The sequence below is a fragment of the Agelaius phoeniceus genome, chromosome 1, assembly GCF_051311805.1.
Source record: "Agelaius phoeniceus isolate bAgePho1 chromosome 1, bAgePho1.hap1, whole genome shotgun sequence".
Lineage (NCBI taxonomy): Eukaryota > Metazoa > Chordata > Aves > Passeriformes > Icteridae > Agelaius > Agelaius phoeniceus.
In genome coordinates, this window is record NC_135265.1 from 5,593,429 (window position 1) to 5,620,538 (window position 27,110).

The window sequence follows — 27,110 nt, forward strand, 5'->3', positions numbered from 1 at the left end:
CATGGTGCAGGTGGGGCTGCACCGGCTCAGGAGCTCCCTGACCCTTCACTGAATTAACAATGTCCTCCCACAGGTCATAATCAAAGAAAATATTTTGGAGAAATCTCCTTGCAGAGCATGCACTCAGGTTGTGTTTAGTGTATGGATACCATCCAAAACCTGGCCAGATTTCTTAATTAAAAATGCAAAGTGTTTTTCTAGCTTATTCTCAATATTTTTGTTCGGAGAGGAAGGCATAAAATATAAACTTTGTCAGATCAAGCATTCCTGTGCTCTGTGGGTCACAAATTAAATCCTATTGGATGCTGCTCATTCCTGTGCTGGCTCCACCAGGATGGACTTTCCATCTCAGTATTCCCATCTTCATCAGTTAATTTAATAATTGATCCTCTTGTTGCTGACAACTTCCACATGTTTGATGTTGCAGTTTGATGGGTTTTAGTGCCCCATTTCCAAATATTGGGCTGAACCAGAAGAGTAGGGTTTGTTTTTTTTTTTTTTTCAGAGCAGCTCAAGAGCATTTAGCATAATACACTCTTAAGTTTATAGAGGTTTTCTCACATCCTATCTGTGCATATAATTAAAAAAAAAACCTGAGAAGACATATCACTGAAAAAGGTATTTATCATATATTTTCTTCTTTTTATTTTCCTTTGTAGAAGCTGATGGCTTAGAAAGTTGATGTTCTTAGCCATGCATGGGCAAACAGTTGTTTCATTTCCATAACTTGCCTCTTTTGGACTTACTTGACTTCCTTTCTACCTGTTTCTATTGTTTGGACAGAATTAGTGACAGGAAGAGAAGCATGAAAAATGGCTGAATTCTTGGTGCCTGGTACCAACAACTTCCGCAGGTTCACTCAGGAATCCTTGGCAGCCATCAAAAAGAGAATTGCTGCCAAAAAGAAATGTCCAAAAAATACCACAGAGCAGAAACCTGAGGAGAAGGATCGTCCTCAGCTTGACCTCAAAGCTTTCCAGAAGTTGCCAGCTCTCTATGGAAATCCTCCTCCAGAGCTCATTGGGGAACCACTGGAGGATGTCGACCCGTACTACAAAGATCATAAGGTTAGAGCCAACCAAAATACTTGGATTTTATTTTTAATTAATTAAATTTAATTTAATTTAATTTATTGCATTGCCAAAAGTTTCTGTGGGCAATCTGTCAAAGAGTTCTGCTTACATCCCTTTATACAAATTTTCATCCCATTCTAGGTTAAACAACGCATGCAGTTGGCACAGCTGAGTGATGTGCTGTAATCTTTTTTTTAAAAAAGCTTAACTTTAAATTTTAAGAATGAAATAACATGAAATCAATTAATAGAATAGAAGCAGAATAAACTGGACAAAGGAAGAAAAGGGGGGTTGAGAAAGAAATTAAAATAATTAGAAACTACAGTAATTTTTTACATAATTTTGTACATTTTCGTAAATTCCATAGTTTTGAACAATGTGTTTCACTCCATCTCAATGCTTTTGTACATACAATAAATTATACTTAAGCATAAAGATTATTTTAAAACAATTGCTGATGAATCCTTACAACCTCCTGACTCAAGCTCCATATTCCAGTTGTGACATGCTGAAGAATATGATTTTCAATAACAAAGAGAAATGGAAAAAGAGAAATGGAAACTAATCCATTGGGAATTACGCTTTTTGCTTGAGATGATGTTAAACACTGAACTAATTTCTACAGTCCAGGAGCTAGAGGATCACTGTCAACAATAGATAATAATGAAAAAGGCTGCAGTTCTTCCTTGCACCTCTTGTATATCTTGACTCAATGAGGGTTTTGTTCTATTTTAAGAGAATAATCATTAGCAAGATTAGTTTTGTGCACAGCTCTTTGCAAATCACAAGGTTGAAAAAAGAAATTTATGCCAAGGAATAATTTGCAGCCTGAGAGTTGAAGTTTCTGATGAAAGGATAGCAAATGTATTTGGCCTTTCCAGTTAACCAGGCTAAAGTAAAATTCAAGCTCTTGCTCGTGACTGACACAACAGGACAAAAATAAGTTTTGTGTTCAACTTCCTGACAAATTCTTGTTTGTTTATTTTTGAAAGGTTTTCATAGTGCTAAACAAGCAGAAAACAATCTACAGATTTACTGCTACACGTGCCCTGTGGATCTTCAGTCCCTTCCACCCAATACGAAGAAGAGCAATTAAAATTTTAGTACATTCATATCCTTTTATTGGCTTTATTCACTCTTTTTGATTATAAAACCCTACATAATCCTGTGCTTTTGTATTTTACAGATTGAGTTAGTCTGAGTTGACTGAGGTCTTCTCACTACAGATAGATTCTAATTATGAATCACCTTAGATATCACTAGGTGATTATTATTAGCTATTAGTAGGTGATTTTGGTGGTTTTGTAATACTTAGAAATAAGTTTTGTGAGTATTTGGCTTATTAAGCCTGATTTTCTACAGATTTATGTTTTGAGCTCTGATATTGATTTCGTGATGTGTCATAAACAAGTATCTCATTCTGAAACCTTTCCCAGTGAGAAGATTGATAAGATCTCTATCCTCTTTTTCATCTTCTGCTTACCCAAATGTGGGAATTAAATTCAACTCATGTGCCAAAGCTGATCAACCATTGGCCAGTTTTGAGAGAAATGGTTGAGTTAGGCAAGCATACACAGGAAAACACACAGAAAAAATAAAAACTTAGTTTAAACTTAGTTTCTCTGGGAAATAAGATTCAAAAAGTGTACATGTGGTATATGAAAGTAAATATTTCCAACATGCTGCTGCAGGGAATGCCTTGGGAATATAAAGGTAATATAGATCCCACCTCATATATCAAATTTAGGGGGTGGGAATCACAAGTATTGCTCCAGTTTGGCACTGGGGAAGGACACCTGAGACTGAACCAGACCCAGAGTGGAGTCTGTGATGTCCCTGTGTGGATTTCAGATTTCCAGCCATCTGTGGTGTGAGGTAACTCCAATGGCTTGAGGTTGTCATCACAGCAATGTGCAGACATCCCTGGAGCAGCAATGCCTCTCATCTGGGGCTTTCTCTGGGTGGAATTTGGCTGACATTGGCATTTCCATGAGTGGCTCTGCTCCTTCTAACAGCTGGACCATGCCTGGACCTAAGGCCAGGATTTATATATATATATATATATATATATTTTTTTTTTTTTTTTTTTTTTTTTTTTTGTGGGAATGGAGAGGATGGATAATGGCAAAGATGGATCTGTTTCCCATACTCCTCTACCCTATGGATTGCCCATGTGTGTGGTACAACAAACAGCACCTGGGGAGCCCCTGGAGCTGGCTAAACATGGGCATCACAATATAAAAACCCCATTAATCTATCAGAGAGCATCCAAAGGAGGGCAGTGGAGATGGTGAATGGTCTGGAGGGGAAGCCACATGAGGAGTGGCTGAACTTGGTCTGTTCAGCCTGGAGAAGAGGAGATTGAAGAGTTGAAGACTCATTCTGGTCTTCAACTTCCTCGTGAGGGGCAGTGGAGGGGCACAGCCTGACTTCTTTACTTTGGTGACCAGTGACAGGACTTGAGGAAACAGCTGGAGCCAAGCTAGAGGAGGTTTAGGTTGGATATTAGGAAAAGGTTCTTCACCAGGGGTGGCTGGGCACTGAACAGGCTCCCCAGGGCAGTGGTCACAGCACCAGCCTGACAGAGTTAAAGAAGCACTGAAGCAATGCTCTCAAGCACGTGGTGTTACTCTTGGGATGTCCTGAAAAGGACCAGGACTTGGCCTTGATGATCCTGATGGGTCCCTTCAAACTCAGCATATCCTGTATGATCTAGAGTTGTTTGAGACTCCTGCAATCACACTGTCAGATTTCATGCTGTCCTTTGGAAGAGAAGAGCTCTGCCAGGTCAGAGGTAGGTGTGGGCTCCACCTGTGTGATTTGAGCATGTGTTTAACTTGTATGCCAAAAAATAAAACTAAAATTGCATCCTTCCATCCAATCCTAAAGTGGTTGAGGGTCCTTTTTCCAGGCTGGAAACGCTTAGAGCAGCAGATCTGTAACCAATACAGAAATCCCTGAATAACAGCAGTAGTGTGTTGCCATCTAGCATGGCTCAAAATCACTGAATACCTGTGCATTCTGTTCTTACAAGTGCTTTAAACAAAAAGCCAGATAATATCAGGCAGTGACTGATGCAATGTTGAGTTACATTTCTGAATCTGTGTCGTATTCTTTGCCTTCACTCCCATGACTTACATTGTTCACCTGGTTTATCATGTGCACCATTATAACTAATTGTGTATTCATGGCTCTGTCTGAGTCATCTAAGTCTTCATCACCTTCATGGAACACATATGTTGAGTAAGTATCTGTGGGTACGTATATTTTTTATTTATGTAGTTGTACTGAGTTATTGAGACTTTACACTTTCACTCAAGACAATTTGTGGGAGATTTAAAAGGAAAGTTGCTTGTCTTAAGGGTTTTTCTAAATTTAGATTTTATTTGAGGAAGTAGTTTTGTCTTTAAGCCAAATATATACAATAATTTTGATGTTATAGAAGAGAGTAAGTGCAGAATAAGTTCCACTGTTGAACTGGCTTCATGTCTGTTCTTCTCCAGTTTTCCCACTTTCTGAAGTTACTCAGTAATTATTTTTTCTCTATCAAGATGTATTTCCTGTTGTTACTGATGCTGATTGAGCACATGGGAGTTGCTGTCTTTCAAAATTCTGGCTAATTATATTGAAGTACTGAGTTTTGCTCTAATAAAATGTTCTGTCAGAAGAACTTGGCCTGCTGTTAGAATGGAAAGCTTTTATCTTCAGTGCTGCCAACACCTGCAATGTTAAATTACAATAAATCCATGTTTTGCAGTCAATCTTGAAATGTATAATGCCATGGATTTGTTGGTTTTGGGGCTTTTTTAGAGACTATTTCAGCTGTCACTTTTTCACTTTGGCAAAAACTCTAGAATATAAATACTGATGATTCTAACACCTAACATGAAGGAGAAGATTCCCAAATGCTTAGCATTAAAAACATGTTTAAAAGTATTTTTTTACTATATCATGTTAAATGACACTGAAACAGCTTGGAGTGGCAAAATGTCATGTGAGCAGGATCAAGGCTCTGCATGGTATTAAAACACCAGAAGATGCTGAGGTGCTTCTCTACCTATGAGAGAGTTAAAGGTTGGATCAGAGTTGTATCTGCTGTTGACATCAGCTACCATTCAAATGCATTTCAAGAATAATTTCAGAATACTTCTTTCCAAATAAAAAGGGAAGCATTACATCCATATAATTTCTTAGTGCATTTTCTGACTACCAAATGAAAGCCTTTTGAATTCTGTAGGGATATTGCTGCCTCCTTGAAATTATAAGTGCACTCAATTAAGTCCAGAAGAGCTTTTACTGATAATTTTCCATTAATAAGAAAAATTGCCATCTTAAATTGAAAACCCTCTACTCTTGTATTCCTCTAAGTGTTTTAAATATTCTACACAGAAATGGTTGCTGTGTGCCCAAAGGAAATAACACAACACATCACACGTTCACTTGGCCACTTGAAACTGGAGGAAGATAGAAATTTGGATCTTCACTTTAGCTAATAACTGGGAGTCTGGTGTTTCTGAAATTATGGGGCCTCACATGAAAGAATTTGGAAAAAATTGTTGAATGTCAAAAAGTGTGTCATGGGTTGCACACTAACAGTCATGTCCAGATTGCAGTCAGCTACTGTCTCCATCTCCATGTTGTCTCAGTTTGCTGGCCCAGACATTAAATAATCTGACTGTGCCTCTTCTGTTGAGTGCTAAGACTGCTCTTTCCATTTGGCTCTTTTCTTCCCTCCTTAGATTTACTTTCACTGGCATTTACACTTTTGAATCATTGATAAAAATATTGGCAACAGGATTCTGTCTAAATGAATTCACTTTCCTCCGGGATCCCTGGAACTGGTTGGATTTCTCCGTTATTGTCATGGCGTAAGTGGGAACAAATAAAATATGGATTACCTGCCTCGTCTCTCTGTGCTAGAAATTCTCATTGCTGTGGTGCAAAAGGCTGTCTGTGGTTTAAAAACCAGCCCATGGCTCCTAATTGCACCTGAAACTGTCTAGACAATTGACTTTTCCCCCTGTTTAGCACTCCCTGTATTACAATAATGTTTTAGTCTTTCAAGAAAGGAACAGAGTTGTGCAGAGCAAGATATTCCCAGTGGTGGATATCTGTGAAGGGATGTGTTGAGACTGGTGAAATGTAAGAGCTAGGTATAAATACAGACTTGCTGACCCCATGAATGAAAGTACAATTTTGCAGCTAGGGTGATGGGTATAGACATCAGGATAGTGGATTAAATTACAGCTCCATCTCCAAAAATTACAGTTAAAGCCTGATTTTCTGGTAATTAGCAAACTTCTATATACTGGTTAAATACAGCTACAGAAGGGAGATTAAAACAGCTCAGCCAGCATTTGTAAATTCATAATATTGAGTGGTACCTTTGTATTTTAAATGAGTGATGTCTAAAGATGCTCACACAAAAGCAGCAGCTGTGCACAAGCCATGAGCCACCTCAGAGGGAAACTAATAATGAAGAAATGCATTTCTCTTTTATAAGTCTTCAGACAAATCCTTGATATGTAGCTTTTTAATGCTTAAAAAATGCTTGGACAGATGGACACCCAAGAATGACCACTGTAAATGACTGCCCTGTTAACTCTGTTCAAGCACTTGGTATTTCACATCTGCTCTTTCCAGGTATGTGGGAGCATTCAATGAACGGGGCAATGTGTCAGTCCTCAGGACTTTCAGGGTTCTCAGGGCTTTAAAAACCATTTCAGTAGTCCCAGGTAAGAAATCTTACTTGCTGAGTACTTTCTTCTCCTTACAACGCATTCTTTGCTTCATTCAAAATTTTGGCTTTTGCCTTTATTTTTTTTTTTCCCGTGTCTTTCATAAATTGCAGACACAGCTGAATTTGTGCACACAAAAAGTGTTTCAGTTCATCTGTCCCAGTCAGAATGAACCAAGTGTTAGAAAGAATACTGAATATAGTTTGTTTTCATTATGCTTTTATAGATACTGTTCAGAGTTTAGAATGTCAGTTTTACAGAATGTGCTTTTAGCTGATGTGTGTGTTGTGGTTCCACAGAAATAATTCTGCATATTGAAGGGTCTTTACCACTAATGATTTTACATCATCAATCCATGTCAGGAGAAGTTCAGATTGGATATAATCTTCAGAAATTTCCAGTGTTGGAAGTATAATTTGAATTATGCGTATTACTTTCATGGATAAAGAAAACTAGACAATTTCTCATTTGTCACCTTTGCATGAATATTCTTCAGAGATTAAAGGAACATTTTAAAATTGTAGGGTCAAAGAAAGGAGGAAAAAAATATTTCTCTCATATTAGTCACTCTCATCCTAAATATACTTGTATAGCAAATATATTTGCCACATATTATCCTGTAATTCTTATCCTTTAGCTTTTATGCATTGTTTTAACTCTAATCAAGTATGATATTTGAATCTCAGTTTTTCATCCTGTTTTTGCTTTTTATATTGTTTTTTTAGGGCTCAAGATCATTGTAGGGGCACTTATCCAGTCTGTTAAGAAGCTTGCTGATGTGATGATCCTGACTGTTTTCTGCCTGAGTGTTTTTGCCCTCATAGGCCTCCAACTTTTTAAGGGCAATCTCAGGCAAAAGTGTATCAGGAACACTACAGAGTGTTGTAATAAAACATGGGAAAGTTATGAAAAGTTTATGAATGATTCAGGTAATTTTTTCCCCCTAATTCTTCTTTAGATGATGCTATAGACACCTATGCACACATGTATAATCACTGCTGTGAATTAGGATGTTTTGATTGATGTTTTGATGAGTAACTACCTGATAATGGCCTTGTGATTGCCAGAGCAGCTTGCAGGCATCCAGGAATGTGCTCCTTCCCTTCATTATAAGAAAAAGCACTCCCAAATTTTCCAGTAACATCCAGATCTGTTTCCCTGAATGATATGACAATAACTGAAACATGCATTAGCTCATTCTCTGTTGTAATTCCCCAAAGTTCACCTTTTACTACAGGCTGAAGAGCCCATGTATCTTCATTTTCCTGCTCAGTGAGAACTGCTCCTCAGCTTAAAACAGAGGAATTTGTTGAAAAGTCAAATTACTTACTTCTTGACATCAAATATATCTTATTTTATGTCTTATATAAGATATCTACAATACATATGTTTCATGTTTACACCTTGGCTGAGGCTGGTGATGGAACCATGGAGCAGAGATCTGAAAATGCATCAGAGCATTCTCAGAGGAACACCTGTAAGATGCAATTCAGAATAGCAAAGCAAAGCCTTGTGTTAAAGGAGAAGACTCAATATATGTGAAAAAAACCAGACTCAAAATAATCAATGTCTGTGCCAGAAATATGAAGAAAGCTTCATCACTGAAGAAAATCTCTCCCACCGAGTTCAGACACAGCAGCAGTTGTACAGGAAGAGAAGAATTTTCCCAGGAGAACTCTGAAAATACATGAAAAGTCACCCAGAATTGCTGTTTGTCCACACTCTCTGTGGGAGATTTGTTCAGACAGGATTTCTTCAAAAACTTCACATTCCAGGGAAGAAAGTGTAGAAAAGATTTTTGTGGAAAACCTTTTTTTTTTCCTTGTTCCTACCAAAAGACCACACATAAAAACCAAGTAATTTACATGTACAGAATGCTGTAAAAATCATAATTGAAAGCAAACTTGAGCAGGAATCAATCAGTGACTAGAACACCACAGCAGAGACCATGGATGTGACAAAGTTGGGCTGAAAATGCTGATTTTAGCATTGAAGAACAAGAAGAAAAAGGATCTATATTTTAGTATATGCAGAACATTGAAGCTGTACAAAGGCAATGGGATGGAGAAAACAGAGCTCAAGAAATATAAAATCTGTGCTGCTTCACAACCTTTGTGTTGTTCAAACCCTATGCCAAAAGGAATTGGAGAGCCTAGACAGGTTTAATGCTTGGTAGATGACTTTCTTATAGGATTTAGGATGTACAGCCCTATAAGCCCAGTTTTCTATAGAACTATTTTTGTTTATTATTATGGACTGCTTTCTTCCCGATTTTGTGGGAAGTTCCCATCTCCCACATGGAGAACCAAATGTTATTGTGATTCAATCACCGAATCTTTTTTAAAAAACTTTTTTTTTTCAGTTTTCAGGAGGAGAGCTGAGCAAAATGCCAGTGGAAAGTAGCCCAGATAGGGATTAATTCCTTTATGGGGTATTTATATGGTATGGCAGAGGTGATATCAAAGGTTCCTGGTGGCTCTGAATCATGCTGAATTATCTGATGAGCACAGGAGAGGCTTGAGAAGCACCAGGGACATGTGAGACCTCCCTTACATCTGGGATAATAAATCCACACCTTAATGGAGATAATTGGCTATTAGCTAAAGCTTTTACTTTCATTCTGCTGATAACAGAGTAAGTAATGCTAAGAGAAAGGGGGAAGAGTTCAAAAAGGGCACAGCTCCAGCATCCTAATGGATAAATCTGCATTTCTCAGATAAGCAGGGCTAGGAGCTGCCTTTAGGTTCTGCAGTGGTGAATATTCACACAACCAAATATTCTTTCTTCCCCCTCAGAACTGGACTTTTTTATTGTTCATTGGAAACAGAACTGGTCTGTTCTACTCCTAACAGTGTTTGCACACATTCTTGGAGAGGGGTAATTGCTACAGGCCAGAACTCTGCCAGTTTGTGCCAACATTTAAAAATACTGGAAAATATTTTAGCAAAATATTGGCAAATATTTTAGCAAATATTGGATGGGTTAAACATTTCTGTTACATGTTAGGGAGAAATTCTTTATTTAGAGAGTGCTGAGGTCCTGGCATAGGGCGCCCAGAGAAGCTGTGGCTGCCCCTGGATCCCTGGGAGTGTCCCAGCCCAGGTTGGACAGGGCTTGGAGCAGCCTGGGATAGTGGAAGGTGTCCCTGCCCATGGCAGGGATTGGAATGAGATGAGTTTTACACTCCCTTCCAACCTGAACCACTCCTGGATTCTGTGACTGCACTTGAGCCTACATCTTCCAATTCTTCATTTTCTTTATACAGACATAGCCAAAGTGATAATAACTGTAAACATTCTGCATTAAAGGAGTGCCTTCAGTCTGAAATTCATGCATATACATATTCATGTTTATAAATGAGGCCAGGGCATCCTGCAATCTGGTGCAGTTAATGTGAGCATGGGAAACCTGTGCTCTCACTCTTACAGGTCACCGGTTACTCATCACTACTAATATTAAATGATAGAGGATTCGGGCTAGAAAGTGCTCTGGGTTTAATTTTTTTTCCCTTTTTTTCTAAATAGATGACTTTGCTAGGAAAAATGGTACTGTGGATATTTTGCTGTGTGGTCATGGTGCTGGGTGAGTGACTTAAGATTATTTCTTCCTTGGAAGTTTTCTCTGCCTCAGTGCTCCTGTATTTGCTCAGTCATGTGAGACAAAAGCAGGAATTCTAAGCTTTCCTTGAATGCAGAAACAGGAACACAGAAAATAAAGTATAGTAGTCAGATAATTTAATTCTTGTAGGGAATGAAGTATGGACTTGCACTTGGCTTATTCAGATCTAATTAGTCTTTTAGACTTTCCTGAAGTGTTGTCTTCTTTTATCCCATGGATGTGTGAGAGAACTGAAAATGTCAAAGATCTGAGGTATAGCACAAGACAGAAACTCCTCTCTGTGAAGGCTCATGGGCATTAAACTGTAAAAACAAAAAAAGAATTTTGGAGGGCAGGTTTGGGCAGAGAGGGAGATGTGGCTGCTTTGCAGCAAGGGGCAGGGGATGAGGGTTGGTGATGAGGGGGCTGTCCTGGATTGGTGATCTACTCCAGCCTGTCTTCTTCCTTTGTTTCTGGATTGTGGGTGCTGCTTTTTCCATCCCTCCTTCCAGCCAATACTACCTGGAGTAGAAAATTGTTTTGCACTCTAATGAACTGCACAGCTGAAACATAATCAGAGCTCTTACATAAAGCTGAAGTTTTCCTTGAAATCTGCACATTTATAAGAGCTCCACTTTTTGTTATTAATTCTAGGGACTGTCCTCCTGGCTATAAATGCTGTAGAATTGGGCCAAATCCTGATTATGGTTTCACCAGTTTTGATACATTTGGCTGGGCTTTTCTCTCCTTATTCCGCCTGATGACCCAGGACTACTGGGAGCGTCTGTACCAACAGGTACCAGTTTTGTGCATGGCTCAGAACTGATCTTCGTTGGTTGAAGCAGAAAATGTGTAGAGAGGACAAGAAACCTCAAATAAAAGCAATAGCTGCAGGTCATTGAGCCCACATCTTCCCTTCTGCCTGTGACTCCTGGAAAAGGGATGCTGAAGTGCTTCCCAGCTCTTTCGCCCTGCTCTTGGAAGAAAGTCCTGAAAGAGTTCTATACTGTGCTTCAAAAATGTAAAAATGCCTCCTTGATTGTCTCAATGGGATGTACAATCTGTGAGGGTGCTGCTGGATGAACCCTCATTGCTGATGGTGGGTGCAACCCCACAACAGGGTCAGGTGGGAGCGTGGCAGTAACTAAAATAGGGACAGGTACAACAGGAGTGCTCAAAAATCAAAGTTTAATAAGGGAAAATAAAAGGCATGCTAACAATAAATGAACAACAGAAACATAAGCTGTACAGTGTAGGGAGCAACTCCAGGAGACCATGAAGTGAGGTAAAAACAAACTTATATAGAGGGCAGGGAACCAAAGAACAAAGAGAAACAGAAACCATACCTTATATAGAACACAAGTCTAACCAACCAGAAAGCAGGTTCATAACATCACCTTATATGGAATAACTTAATCTACATAACTGCTCCCATCATTCCTTTCTTCTCACCCTTACTTGTGGGGAATGTCCAGAGTTTATGGTGTGCTCTTCCCAGGCATGGCCCTGGTAAGCTCATGGTCCTTCCTTCTGCCAGTAACTCCTAGAAAAGGAATGCTGAAGTGCTTCCCAGCTCTTTCACCCTACTCTTGGAAAAAAGTCCTAAAAGGGTTCTGTACTGTCCTTCAAAAATGTAAAAAATGCCTCCTCCATTGTCTTCATGGGATTTACAACGTGAGGGTATCGGAGGAGGGAGGAAGACAGGGAAGAACAACAAATTTATAATTTCGTTTAAGCTTCCTGAAGCATTGTGTCTAGGAAGCTCAGTGCACATTGAAAGCCTGCCTGGTGCTTTTTGTGGTAATGTTTATCTCTGGGGTGTGTTGCTTGCAGACCCTCAGAGCTTCTGGGAAGGTGTATGTAGTCTTCTTCATGATGGTCATCTTTCTGGGCTCATTTTATCTAGTCAACTTGATTCTGGCTGTAGTAACAATGGCATATGAGGACCAGAACAAGGCCACCATTGCTGAAACCGAGGCAAAGGAAAGGAAATTTCGGGAAGCTATGGAATTACTGCAGAAGGAGCAAGAGGTATGTAAATAATTCACTTGCAAGTGTTTGCTCATTGTTCTATTTTTGGTCAGGTTTAGGTTGGAAGGGCGGGTTTAGGTTTGGAGGACACAGTATCAAGCTGCACCAAGGGAAGTTTAGGTTGGATAGCAGGAAAAAGTTTTTCACAGAAAGAGTGATAAAGTTCTGGAATGGCTGCCCAGGGAGGTGGTGGAGTCCCCATCCCTGGGTGTGTTTAACAAAGCCTGGATGAGGCACTGGATGCCAGGGTTTAGTTGAGGTGCTGGGGCTGGGTTGGACTGGATGATCTTGAAGTTGGCTTCCAGCCTGGTCATTCTGTGAATTCTGTGGAAGGGACCTTAAAGATCATCTCACTCCAAGCCCCTGCCATGGACAGGGACACCTTCCACTAGACCAGGTTGCTCAGAGACCCACCCAGACATAAGAAAAAGCTTCACTCCCTGTGTACAGCTGTATATAAAAACCACTCATGGAAACAGGAGCAAGTGATAACTTATGGGAATTTGTGATTCCTGCAACTGCAGAACAACTCCTCCTTCAGCTGTGTATGTTTCCTCTGAATCAATGACTGTTATTCTGGATAAAATGCATTAAAGGTTGATGTTACTTTAAGTATTTAATTCCATCAACCAGCAGCTTCCAAAAGAAAATTGAGCTTTTTTAAAATTCTTTTTAATTCTATTTTGTCATTTGGACTGCTGAGCAAAGAAACACGCAGTAATTCTTCTGCATTAACATCTGAGCCAAAACCTATTGTAGTTGACTGAAAAGTCTCTTGGTAACTTAAATAGCATAGAAGTTTCTGGAACAAGATACTCCTGTGTTTTAAAAATATTACCCTAAATTCAACATTGGAAGGAAAGTCATCCACACTGTGAATATAGTCCCAAGGATCCCCACTGAAAAGAAAGACTTTCATTATAGATTGAATATTTATTTTGGGGAAAGGATGTATTCTACTGCATTATTTTCAAACTGAGCATTTTTATTGTAAGCAAGTTTGCCATATGGAGGAGTAGAAGCTATAATGTGATTATTTTGCCTCTGGCAGGCCCAGTACTTGTAATCATGTAACACACTGCAAATAGCAAATTGTTCAGTGCTCCATATGTTGGGGGAAATTCTCTCCTCTTTATTTTAGCATTATCACATATTTGAAGATTTTTAATGAGTTTTGTGAAACACAAATTGTTATCAGGAAATAATAATATAGAGCACAGAAGTGTTTTCTTTCTGCTTTTACTCAAAGCACCTAGCAAAAATATCATCCATGTTTGGTTTTTTTAATTTCAGTCACTGGGCATTAAAGGGATTGATATCCTGTCACTTAGCTCCTTTGAAGCCTCTTCTCTGTCATCCAAAGAAATCAAGGAAAGGAGCAACAGGCAAAAGAGAAATAAGTCACTAGGGAGAGAAGAAAATGAAGAAGAAGAACTTCCCAAGTCACAACTCCCAGACAGTCAACGAAAGTTGGTAATCTATTATCTGCATCTGAGATCCTTACAGCTTTTCTAATTTCAATTTAAAATTAATGGCTTGAAAGCATGAACAAAAACCCATTACAAACACAGATCACTCTTAAGTCTTCAAAATGAACAAATGTTGGGATAAAGAAGAATTAGATGAAAAAATTAATTTGAAAAGGAAGTATTATAAATGGAGCATGAAAGAAAAGTTAAAATAGTTAAATAGATTTTCTATAACAAAGACAAATAAAAAAAAGTGAATGACTACCAGAACTTAGCTTTTATATTGTCATTCTCTGTGAAAAATTTTATACTTAAAATGTAAGTATAAAATTTCATACTTAAAATGTAAGTATAAAATGTAAGTATTATCTCAAAAATAGCTGGTACAACTCATAAAATTTTATTATCTGCCGTTGAGAATCTAAACACAATCCTTCCCAAAAAATCTAAATCAGATAAGAGTTTTGGACTTGCAGTGGTTGACAGTAAGTGTTACAAAGCTCCAGTAATTTACAGCTTCCCCAGATTTTCTCTGTGATGTTACACTGCTCTCTCTGTTTTGCTTTTCCTGGCCTTCCAGTCTCTCCCAGGCCAAAGTTTTATTATCTGCCATCGAGAATCTAAACATAATCCTTCCCAAAAAAATCTAAATCAAATAAGAGCTTTGGACTTGCAGTGGTTGACAGTAAACGTTACGAAGCTCTAACAATTTACAGCTTCCCCAGATTTTCTCTGTGATGTTACGCTGCTCTCTCTGTTTTGCTTTTCCTGGCCTTCCAGTCTCTCCTGGGCCTGGTGTACGGCCCCAGCTCCAGCCCGGCCAAGCGCCGGCCGAGCCACGGGAGCATCTTCAACTTCCAAATGCCTGCTGTGGAGGGTGACTCCGGAGCGGATCTGGGTGACGAGGACACCGCGGGCGCTGGGGGACACCAACCCCGCTGCCGGTCGCTGTCGGGGCCGCGGATGGGAAGGCGCCCCAGCCTGCAGAGCCAGCGGGGCCACAGCTCCCACCCCGCCACCCCGAACTGCGCGCGGAGCAGCAAGGGAGGCAGCCTGGATGAGCACCCCGGGGTGGGTTTGGGGAGCAGCAGGGTGCACAGCCAAGATCCCGTGCCCTCTGAAGGAGCCATGCTTCCACCGGTCATGGAAGACTCAGGAAAGGGGGATCTGGTGAGGAAAAATATAATATTTTAAATATGTGCTTTATATGGTGCTTTATGAATCTTTGGTTTGGTTTGGTTTTTTTTTTTTGTTTTGTTGTTGTTTTAACAGTTTCACCTTAATGGCAAACAGTGATGTGAACTCAAGCGTGCTGATGTTGTTGTAGAATTGTTGTCTGTAGAATAGTCTGGTTTTTAATAGTCTGATGCTTCCTGAAAATTAGATTTTGGTAAACCTTATGTTTCTGCTGTTCATTAATTGCACCAACATGGTTTGAAAGATTCCTAGTGCTGAAATTGCAAGTCACCCTTTTCATCCCAAATGCTGCTCAGGGGTGTAATTTTGAATAATGCCAGTGATTTTTTAATTTTTTTTTTTTTTTTTTGTTCATAGCCCCTTTAGCATCATGCAGCAGCTTTGCCTGTAAGTTCCCAAATTTCCCCTATTTATCCTTCACCTCTCTCCTATTCCATTAATCTCTTGTATAATTCCTAGGCCCATTTCCCCTCATACACTCATTTCCAGGGCTGTGCTTGCCCCATGTTACATGCTTGCAGGATCCATTCACTGCAGCCCCATACGAGAGTAGGACCTTTGGTCTCACCATCTATTACATCTTGTAAAAATGTACATTTATTTGGCTGCCTGTCATTGTTCCTATTCACTCTCACAGTTACCTATCATCACATCCTGGCTCATTTCACTCCCGTGGTATCTCCCTAATCGTGTTTACTTCTCTGAGCAGCCAGCTGTGCACGATGAGAGCAGCATGATGCATTTACCTCCTCATCTGTCAGTGGAGTACTTTAATGAGGCTCTTCAGAGACAAAGGGCAGCAAGTGTAGTCAGCATAATTACCAGTGTCTTGGAGGGTAAGTGGTTCCTCATTAAGTTTATTTCAACCCTAAAATAATGCTGCCATGAAAGAACAAAACATAGTTCTTAAAGGTTAGCAGAGATTTGTAGGCGTGTAGTTAGGAATTTCATTGTTCATTTGGATTTCTTTTAGAAAAAAAAGGTGTTACACAGTCTCTGTGTACTGGAACACATTCTTTCCCTATTGTAAAAGCTTGTTTTGTAGGGCAGAGAGTGAAGGGGGTTGGAGTGAGAGTGGGTGGAAGATATTTCTGATCATCTGACCTGCAGGACTGGGACGCTGTTTTCTCCTCCTGAGCCTCTGATTTCTGTTGTGTCAGTGGCAGAATGCAGAGGATTCACAGGCATGCAGAATTCAACAATTAATAAGATTATGCAAGTAAAGTTAGTTATGACAATTCTTGGATATTGAATACTCAACATCACAATTTTATTCCTTTAATTTACCTTCCCAAGTGAATTTTTGGTGGGAGTTAATCAGTGACAGTCATTTTGATGACTGATAGTTTTGTTGCAGATCTTGCTGAAAAATTTCAGTCCAAGTTATTCAGGATGAGTAACTTTTGTTTTCTTTTGACCCATTTGAGGAGCTCTACCACCAGTTCTTGGACCACAAGTATGGGATTGAACAGGGAGGTGGCAGGAAGGTCCCTTTTCTAAATTTTTTTTAAAGTTTTTTCCTAGGAGAATCACGTTTGAGCACATCCAGTTGAGCTTTGCCTTGAAGTGTAATTCATCAGAGATCTGGGTTTTGTTGCACAGTTTTAGCTGTGAGCTGGGGTGGGACAGGACTTGTAGCTCTAGTGGAAGACAAGGGCTAGACCTGGAGTGAGGATTGAGTCAGAGTGATCACTCTGGAATAGGTGGTGTAGGGTGCAGATGTAGGTATTGAGCCTGGGGGAGAAGAAATGAAAATTAAACAGAGAGAAGAAATAAGGACAGGCCCAATTAAGAAAAGGATATGAGTCAGACCCAGCTCATCTATTTCTGAAAAGCTTCCAGGTCCCTGAAATCCAGATGAGTAATTCCTACTGTGCTTGTATTTAAAGCTAGTTCAGTTAGTCAATGAATTTGCACAGGACTTAAGCTGGGTCAAAAGTATTTTGAAGGGCTAATTAATATTAATGGATAAGAAAAAAAAGCTATGAGATTTAGATTTGATTAAAAAGATGAAAATGACATAGACAAAACAGCTTCTGTCCCAAGTTCTACTTGAGGAAAATTGAGATGTGTTCAGCTTGCATCAGCTGGAATATGGTGGGTGTGACCTTTCCCATAGAAACCGCCAAAGGCCAAATTTCAGGCAATTTGGATTTGCCAGAGTCAGAATTCCCATGTCTACCATTGATTCTTTAAACTGCCTTGAGGGTCAAGGGAGACACAGCCGTTGTCCCAGACACCCATGTGAAGACAAGGTGGGAAGTGCTGTAGCTGCTCTGTTGTCCTGCAAGAGCATAAGAAGCTGTGGTGAGGGCCCTGCATCACAAATATCTGCATTGCCAGATGGTTTTAGTACCAGTCTGAAACAAAGAAAACCTTTTCCAAAGGCTTTTGAAGGAAGTGCTCACAAAAGAATTTGGCATTTTCTCCGAGTTCTTATTTTCGCATTTATCAGCTGGTGTAAGAACCTCATGAATGGTAAAAAGCTCAGGGAGGCTCTGTGAGAGATGAGAGATTTCCTTTGCCTTCTCTCATCTTTTGAATGCTTGAAGTTGCTATTTCACCATCTTGCTCAGTGATAAATAATGATAGAAGGATTTTCTTCTTTGTTTAGAACATGAAGAAGCTCAGCAGAAATGCCCACCACGCCTGAAGAACTTTGCTTTAAAGTATCTCATTTGGGACTGTTGCCCACTTTGGTTGAGAATCAAGGAAAAAGTGGCTGCTTTCATAAAGGATCCTTTTTTTGATCTCACCATCACGGTTTGCATTGTGATGAACACTTTGTTCATGGCACTGGAGCACAATAATATGTCACCTACTTTTAAATTCATGCTTAAAATAGGAAACTTGGTAAGCAAATTTTCAACTATGTGGGTTTTTTTAATAGAATTAGTTAATTGGCTGATGTGTGTTTTCACTTGAAACATAAAAAGTGAAAGGAAAAATTAAAAATTAGCAAACCCTGCATTTATAAACTTTGTTTCTAATACAGACAATTCCCAGATTTTTTTATACAGTTTGTCGTGCTCCTGAGAAGGCAGAAAATAATCCTCCCATTTTAATTAAAAGTGCATTAGGACTTCATAAACATGGGTTTTATTAACGTGTCCATGAATGTTATTTGAGGGAAGGTGGCCTAGAAATGAGATAATTCATGGCTACTTTCAGGCTGATGCCACTGTTTCCTCGTCACAGGTTTTTACAGGAATCTTCACTGCAGAAATGATCTTAAAAATCATCGCTCTAGATCCCTATTACTATTTTCAGCAGCCCTGGAATATTTTTGACAGTGTCATTGTCACACTGAGTTTAATTGAACTGAGTTTCCCCAGACACAAAAACAAGAGAGAAAGGAGAAAAGGAGGAACCCTGTCAGTTTTACGATCCTTCAGACTGGTAATCCTTCATGCATGCTCAGTTGTATAAAACTTTATCTTGTGAGTTTAATACAGAATACTTCTGCAGTTAGGAGGCAAGAAATTACTTTTTTTTAATCCCAATTATTTTTACTTCCTCAACTTGGCTTTAGGATACACACTCAAACTCCTTGTGACGTTAGAGTCGAGAGTTTAAAAAGTATATTTCTTTTGAGTTCACTTTTCAAGAAATATTGAAAGGAAAAAATATTCCAGCATGGACATGTTATAAAAATTACACAAATAATTAAAAACTAGCACAGGAAATTAGGAAAAAAGTGTTGGAGTACAAACAGAAATAAACAGTGTTTAAAGAGAGATGTGAAATTATGTTAAGGTTTCCACTTCATACACTGGGGACTGATTTAAATTGCTTTATCAAAATATAGACTCTTTTCATAGTGCTGCAGCAGCAGTCCCTGAGCTTTTGGTCCTTTGTTTTACATGTAAATTAGGCACCAAAATCTACATCAAGAGAATTGCATGGACACCTGCCTGCATTTATCAGGGTCTCAAGTTAGTTTGGTCCTTTACAAAGTGATTAGTTTATGTTTGCAGTGTTGCCCAGCCAAGAGAAAAAAAAATCTATAAATACTTTTAAAAAAAGTATTAATGTACCACAAACGTTGCATCGCTGGAATAGTTCAGAATATCAGTAATTTGGTTGTTGTAGGATTTGCATGGTGCAAAGATGAGTTATCTCTACCAATGTCTAACTCTATGTTTTATGTTGCTACGCAGCTGAGGGTCTTCAAACTGGCAAAGTCCTGGCCAACTTTAAACACTCTAATTAAAATAATTTGTAACTCCCTGGGAGCACTGAGTAATCTGACCCTCGTCCTGGGAATCATCATTTTCATTTTTGCTGTAGTAGGGGTGCAACTTTTTGGGAGAAGTTATGCGCTCAACTGCGATAAAATAAGCAAAGACGGCAGGCCACGCTGGCACATGATGGACTTTTTCCATTCATTCCTCGTCGTTTTCCGAATTCTGTGTGGAGAATGGATTGAGACCATGTGGGACTGCATGGTGGTTGCTGAACCATCAATGTGTCTTGTTGTCTTTCTGCTGGTCATGGTGATAGGAAATTTAGTGGTAAGTTTCGCAATCTGTTCTTCTCTTCATCCTGTCTGTGGTGGACTCCAGTTAATGGTTGTTCTGACAACAAAAAGGTAGCTTCCCTAAAAACAGGTGGAAAAGTTACTTATGTATGTTATAGTCTGTGAAATCCTCTTTTTCCTTTCACCTTTGGGCCATTGTCTGTATTTTCCCATTTTGTGAGCTTTGCTCACAGCACCACTTGACCTTTCCATGTGGCAATTGACAAGAAACACCTTTGCAGTAAATACACCACAGGCAGCTAAGTTCCTCACTCTCTTGGGATTTGGATGTAAATAATCAGTGAGGCTTACCTGCTTGGATTAATTAAGCCAAGTGCTTAAGTCCCTCTCTAAATCAATTTTAGTTATTTTATTAAGACCTCATGCAAGTACTGAATTCTTTATCAGCAAACGGCAGAATCTACCACAGAAATCAGGATTATTTTTAGGCATCTCAAGATACATTTACATCCAAGAGCTAGATCTTGCAATGGCATAACCTACACAGCCTCAACACACTATACTGGGACACAAGGGACAGCCTGCCTTCCTTGGTCCTGAGCTGTCCTTTCTTGATGCCCAAATCATAAATATCTTCTTTTAGTAACTTGGTTCCTCATGTCCTTCATTCATTCATATGCCAAGCTTTTCTTAATTGTAAAAAGAATTCTGAACATATTTAACTCTAGGCAGACCTTTGTGGGAAATCTCTGCTCTGTGGCTGAATCCTAAATATATATTTAATGTCCTGTCTGTTTCACAGTGCAAGGATTGATGCCAGTGATGAACTGCTGTGAGTGAGATTTATATCACAATTTAATGTTAACTGTCAAGCAATGAAGTGTTTAGCCCCCACTTTTTGTCCAGGCTTTCTTATGGTCCGAGGAAGCAGAGAGAGGTATCTGGGACTGAGATTTATTCCAGCCTAAAGTCAATAAGTAAGACAGATGAGATGAATTGATCTCTGGAGAGCTGATATTCTCCACTGCCTGTGGTCCTTGGATGGCTTGGGGGTGTTATCTGCTCAGTTCTGCCATGACAAAAATTAAGATACACACTAGTAACCAAAATACTAGTGAAAAAAATTAAATTCTCACATTCCCTTAAAAGCAAACAAAAAAAAAAAAAAAAAACAAAAAGAAAAAAAACCACCAACAAATGGAGGTTTAAAAATTCCTTTATATGAAGGTGCTTAAAAATGAAAAATTCGAGCTTCTCTAAGTTTTGATTTTTGTGATAATGTGGCAGGTTTAAGGAAATTTCTGGGCCTGAATCTGATCTTACAGAATTTTGGAAGTAACTGCATAGAGGCCTGATTTAATTCTAATTTGAAGAATGAAGAGACAATTATTAAACTGACAGGACATGAGTCAATGTTACTGCTTGAACCTTTGAAAAGTTGCTTTCACCAAATAATGCATTTGGCACACAGATCTGTTTTCTCTTGTAGTTTAAATTACATTTTTTTGAGAAGAGAGGAATGGGAACATTGAAATTTCAGATAGAGAAGTTGATTTCATCAATCACAGTGTGATCAGTTGCTGCCATTTCCTTATCACCTTATTTTGGTTTGCTCAGGAGAGACAGAACTTTGGTAGCGTCTGTGTTCTTCAAAGTTAAAATTCAGATTTTCGAATGCTAATCTCCAGACTTGATTTTTTTTTTTTAATTATTATTTCAATTGCTTTCAGGTTCTCAACCTTTTCATTGCACTGCTGCTGAGTTCTTTCAGTGCTGACAGTCTCCAGACAACAGAGGATGATGGAGAGATGAACAATCTTCGGATTGCCTTTGCTCGGATCCGCAAGGCGTTCCACTTGGTCAAGAGCGTGACGTGGGATGCCTGCTGCAGGAAGCTCAGGCACATAAAGAAAGTGCACAAGAAGAAAATCAAATTGACTGCACAGAACTCACTTGGGTTCAAGAGTGAAGAGCCAAAGAGTTGTAAAGAGAATTACAATAATGAATGGATTGAGAAAAACAGGGACAAATGCCCAGGTCTTGAAGATTTTGTTAGAAACCCCAATGTATTTGTCTGTGTCCCTATTGCTGAGGCAGAGAATACAAGTGAGGGTTTTGAAGATGATGATAAGCTGAGCACATTTACTGACACAGAATGCAGCAAGCAGGTAATGGATATCTTAATTTGTGTTGGAACAGCAGAATTGTGGAGAGAGATGAAGGGAGGGATGGGCGGGAGAAGAGTCTCTAGCAGAACAGGGTGGGAGATGTTGATCCGTTTTCAGAGAGTCACAAAGTTCTGAACTAGAGCCAAAAGTAAAAATATTTACAGCAAGGGTAAATCGTCACTGGGAGCCTTTTAAAATCAAGATTCTTTCATGGTTTTAAAAGAAGATTTTTGCAGGAATTCTAGCTGACATGCTGTGGTGCACACAGGTAATTGTGGCAGTCCTTGGTGAACTTGTGTTTTTTAATGTAAATATTTATGTATAATGTCAACTGTTTTGGTATTATTTGCACAAAAGAGCAAAAATCCATGTTCTGTGTACAGAACATGGATTCAGAATATGAATTGATAGCTCTGATCCTTACTTTGTATTTTTCCTACCTGTGTGTAATATGTAGTAATTATTAGAAATGGATGGGATTAAGTATGGAGTGGCTCTACCAAGGACATATTTTTGATACTACATCATATATTTACCCTATTTCTTTGTGCTCCATGAATTTTTCAGTTCTGTTTCAATCACAGCTGTCATTCTGGTATCACAATTTCCCATATTAAGTTTACCTCTTAATTCCTATGTAAGAATTCTCATTTAAGTTTTGAATAGGTCACTAAAATGCCTTCATTTGCTCTGCTGGGGAAAAGTTCTATCCTTAAGTAAAATCAGAGACTCAAAATGATCCTTTCCTATAACTCTTGTCTGGAGATTCCCACTTTAAATGAAATTTATAGCTTATTGTTTTTTCCCCTCTGATTTGTACACTCCCTAAAAAGGCAAAAGAAAGCCCCTCTAATCCACAGATTAATTTCAGGATGAAAATCACCTGAGGCAAAGAGGAGACAGAGCAAAAAATTCAGGCAGCTCAAGTAAAGGATCAGGATTTTCCTCTGAAGAATTCAGTGTGCTTTATCTAGGAAAGGACAGGAAGAGTGAACTCTCATCACCAGAAGAAAAAGAGGTAACAATTTTATTTTTCAGTGATGTTAATTTTCCAATACAGGTCAAACACAAGCATATTTCGGTTCAGGGATTTACCAGAGAGAAGTTTAGTGCCAGAAGCAGCTCTGAACTTGCAGTACCTGGTCTGGCAGGACAGGAGGCAATACTGGAGCTGGAATTCTGTGAGCAAAATCAAAGGTTTTCTAGGTATTAATTTTAAAGAAAAAAAAATATATAGTATAGGAAAGAGAGCATGTAGAAATGGGAAAGCTATGATGTAACTTTAGTAGTAATTATCAATAATTTATGAAATACTCTCTGATACCTTCCATTCATTAAATTCTGACTCCACAAAAAAGGAGGATTAAAAAAAAAGAATTCAAGAGAGATAAGTTTTCATGTGGGAAATTCCATCAAGTCTACCTGTGTCCTAAGTATCTTGGATTCAAGAAACATAATGCTTGAAATCAGTTTCTCTCTGTGTCATTAAAGATCATTGTTACCAGTTTTACAGTGATTTTAAAATAATTTTGAATGTAGAATACATTCAAAGAAGTAAAAACCAGCATTATAGAAACATGAAAGAATAAAAGCATAAAGTAAACAATTGCTAGCAAACTGCTGACTCATAATACTGTCTTTGGTTTAATGGGATGGCAAAAAGCCTACTGAAGAATACAGGGTGTGATTCCAATTTCTGCTTCCTAAATACTATCATGGGTGCTCAGTTCCTGGCATGATAACTGATTTCTTTATCTGGGTCTCCCATGTGAATGCATCTTTCCATGATTTCATGGTTCTAACCCAGGTAATTTCTCCTCTTTTGAGAACTATATTCACTAATATGCAATTTAAAAGCTCTTCAGTTTCCCAGCTGATTAGGCAGGTATATCTGGTCCATGTAGATAGATATTGTAATTATAGAGCTTGGGCCTCTATTTGAATGCACCAGTTGGTGCTTCTAAGCTTGTATCTTTTAAAATCAAAAAGTGTATTCCATTACGAACAATAATTGTAATATTAGTACATACCAAACTTTAATTTTGAGTTTTATTTGTTCATGGATTAATTTACTCATTTGGACCCAAATTAGAAAGAATCAATAACTGATATTACTGTGCTTGGTAGTTGGACAGTATCAGCTCTTCTGAAGTCAGCACAGTGGATCTGACAAATCCTGAAGATCTTTTAAAACAGATTCCAGAATTTTCTGAAGACTTCAAGACTCCTGAACAATGTTTTCCAGAAGGTAAGACTCTCGTGGTTTCACTACTACTGGGAAGTGAGAGGAGTGAAAACTCAACTTGTTTCTCTAGTGATGCTGAGACAATAGGGTCAGATTATTTTCAGTTAATTTTAGTTATTGGAAAAAAAGTTAAATAGTTGTGCCTATCTAGCCAACACAGAGACTGAGACACCTGAAAAATAAAACCCTTTTCCTAAAAGCCAATTGCTTCCAAGTGGGACATGGGCAATGGCATAGTCCCCATTTTGAAAAATAGGATTGTGAGGTGAGATGCATTTCACTGAGTTCTACACAACCAAGTCACTCTGGGGGTTTAACATAAGAGAAGTGTGTGGGACCAGGTCTCACATGGCAATGGTCACCTGGCACATCAGGTTTATTAATACATTGCAGCAGTAAAAGTATTCCTTGAATAACATTTCATGAGCAATCTCAAACAAAGGAGTGAAATAAGCAAAAGAAGCTGCTAAGATGAATTGAATTTCTATGGGGTGATAATTAGAGAATCAAAGAATGATTTGCGTTGGAAAGGACCTTAAATATCATCCAATAATCTGAGGATTCTTTTCAAATCATCAGACAATACCTAGCTTTGGAAGTTGTTCTAGGATGTGTTCAGTGCTTTCGTGATTTTTTCCTACCCTAATATGTAACAATGCTGGCTTTCACATCAATCCTGAAAAATTTGGTGTCTTTCTATGCTGGGGTTGCAGCATCTCATCTCTGCTTTTCAAAGAGTGTGCAGAAACTGAGAAGGACTTTTGTAACATCAAGACTTTTCCCATGGCCTTGAAGTTTTGTGTGCCCCAACAGCAGGTCAGTGAGAGCCTGTCCAGTGTCTCAGAAATATCTTGAAATGTGGCATTCATATTCTCTGAAAAAATTCCTTCGCCCAGGATTTTTCTCCTGGGGAGCTGAGAAGCCTCAGAGAAAAGGAAAACAATTCTTATCTCATTTGCTTCTCTTGTGTTGTGCTCACATGTGGAATGTGTTTGGAGATTGTTTACCCACAGGTGATTGTTTCATTGGATTCTGCTGGGAGTTGTTTTCACTCATTGGCCAATCAGGGCCAAGCTGTGTCAGGACTCTGGAAAGAGTCAGGAGTTTTCATTATTATCTTTTTAGCATTTAGTAAGTATCTTTTCTGTATTCTTTAGCATAGTTTAGTATAGTATTCTTTAATATAATATAGTGTCATAAAGTAATAAATGAGCCTTCTGAGAACATGGAGTCAGATGTGTCATTCCTGCCTTTCTCAGGGCATTCCCTGCAAATACAATATTGAAATAATGAAAAGTTGTCCAACGGGGCTCTACCTACTTTATAGGAGCTACAAGGCAAATTAAACTGGATGTATCTCATTTTTTTTTCTCTTGGTAAAACAGGGAAAACCAACAACAAGGATGCAGTAACTGTGGCCATTCCTGTGTCCTATCCCCAGGAGTTTCCAGGCCATGCCTTCACGTTCACCTGCCCCCCTTCCATGCACTCATTGCTGTCTCTCACTTTCAGGTTGTGCTCGGTACTTCCATTGTTGCCTGGATAGTGCTGCAAAGTTTGGAGGAGAAAAATGGTGGAATCTGAGAAAAACCTGCTACCAGATTGTGGAACATTCTTGGTTTGAGTCCTTTATCGTGTTCATGATTCTTCTGAGCAGTGGAGCCCTGGTTGGTGTAGCACAGTTTCATGTATTCATGAAGGGTTTTTTGCTTTAATTTGCACCCAGATAAGTTGGTTTTACCAACAAACAAACTGAATATCTTTGAACTCATAAAGAGGGAAGAGTCTTCAAATAGCAGTCATTTATTCATCATTTTAATTATTGCAAATCTATTATTGATGTTATTAAAAATTATAAGAGAGCATGAGCTAAGCTAAGAATACATGAATCTCAAAAGCTGTTTCTCTTCTGGCTGTATAGTGGATTTTTCTCAGAAAGTTATGTCACAATTGTGAAATATTAAGGAGATTTTATACCATTAAAACAAACAAGTGACTCTTAATACTTGGGGAAGAAAAGCTTAGTTCTCTTCAATATATAAATTTTATTATATAAATTTATAAAAATATGTATATATTTTTATCCTGTGCTCACAGGATTTCATTGTGCAGGAGGGATGCATCCACAGGGCTGTTTTATATAGAGAAAAGAAAGAGCAGGCACAGGGAGAATTACACTTTTACTCAGCTGGCAGAGATTTGAGTAACAAATGGTGTTCAGATCTGTATTAAAACAAACTGAATGATGAAAGGGTCTCAGTGTTGCTTGACTTTAAATGTACAAGGTTAATTTCTGATTTTTGCATTTATCTACATATATTATGATTTCAGGCATTTGAAGACATCCATATACATAAGAGAGAAAGAATTCAAGCAATATTGGGATTTCTTGACAAAATGTTCACTTTCATCTTTATTCTGGAAATGCTTCTGAAGTGGGTGGCTTATGGCTTCAAGAAATATTTCACCAATGCCTGGTGCTGGCTGGATTTCCTTATTGTAGATGTAAGTTCTGTCCTTCCTGTTCCTACACAGCATTAGCAGCAGAATCCCTGATTATTTTCTGGATGTAAATTTCAGACCTTAACCCCTGTAGCAATGGTGTCAGGATATTGTAGTCCAGGCATCGAAAACATGGTTTTGTTTTTTGGTTGGGTTTTTTTTTTTTTAACAGAAATAAAGGAAACAGATGACAGGATGTTGTTAATGCATTTCCTTTGTCTTCCCACTCAGGTCTCTTTGATAAACCTCTTTGGCAGTACCTTTGGGCCCATGAAATCTCTCAGGACTCTGCGGGCTCTGAGACCCCTGAGAGCACTGTCACGGTTTGAAGGAATGAGGGTAAGACTGATTGCAAACCAAAGCTTGTCAGAACTGGTGAGCACATAACAGGTTTGTGACTCATCACTGTGTCTTTGTCAAGTTCACATGCTCACCCTGAGCTCAGCTTAGGAACTATAAAATACATTTTTTAAGAGACCCTTGGTTGTGCTGTTCTGTACTTGGGCATTCCTTATAGACTTTCCTGGAGTGATTGATCCAAGTGCTGTTGAAATTAAAACTGGCCTAGGTGAAACTTTGTTCCATTGCTGCTCAGACATTCTTGTGTTCC

General features: G+C 38.8%; 1 protein-coding gene across 1 annotated transcript in view; it reads left to right on the forward strand.

The window, feature by feature from the left end:
• Nucleotides 1–812: 812 nt before the first annotated feature.
• The window catches only part of LOC129117996 (sodium channel protein type 5 subunit alpha-like), a 33,344-nt gene continuing 7,046 nt past the window's right edge, over nt 813–27,110 (forward strand). Inside the window, exons 1-21 of the mRNA XM_077190507.1 lie at nt 813–1,067; nt 2,066–2,184; nt 4,212–4,316; nt 5,813–5,941; nt 6,717–6,808; nt 7,537–7,740; nt 10,336–10,393; nt 11,063–11,204; nt 12,242–12,439; nt 13,733–13,912; nt 14,689–15,078; nt 15,815–15,941; nt 17,720–17,958; nt 18,304–18,504; nt 19,266–19,619; nt 21,316–21,753; nt 22,625–22,771; nt 23,881–24,001; nt 25,511–25,665; nt 26,330–26,503; nt 26,732–26,839. Coding sequence (XP_077046622.1) covers nt 813–1,067; nt 2,066–2,184; nt 4,212–4,316; nt 5,813–5,941; nt 6,717–6,808; nt 7,537–7,740; nt 10,336–10,393; nt 11,063–11,204; nt 12,242–12,439; nt 13,733–13,912; nt 14,689–15,078; nt 15,815–15,941; nt 17,720–17,958; nt 18,304–18,504; nt 19,266–19,619; nt 21,316–21,753; nt 22,625–22,771; nt 23,881–24,001; nt 25,511–25,665; nt 26,330–26,503; nt 26,732–26,839 — 3,936 coding nt within the window. The remainder of the gene's footprint in view (nt 1,068–2,065; nt 2,185–4,211; nt 4,317–5,812; nt 5,942–6,716; nt 6,809–7,536; nt 7,741–10,335; nt 10,394–11,062; nt 11,205–12,241; nt 12,440–13,732; nt 13,913–14,688; nt 15,079–15,814; nt 15,942–17,719; nt 17,959–18,303; nt 18,505–19,265; nt 19,620–21,315; nt 21,754–22,624; nt 22,772–23,880; nt 24,002–25,510; nt 25,666–26,329; nt 26,504–26,731; nt 26,840–27,110) is intronic.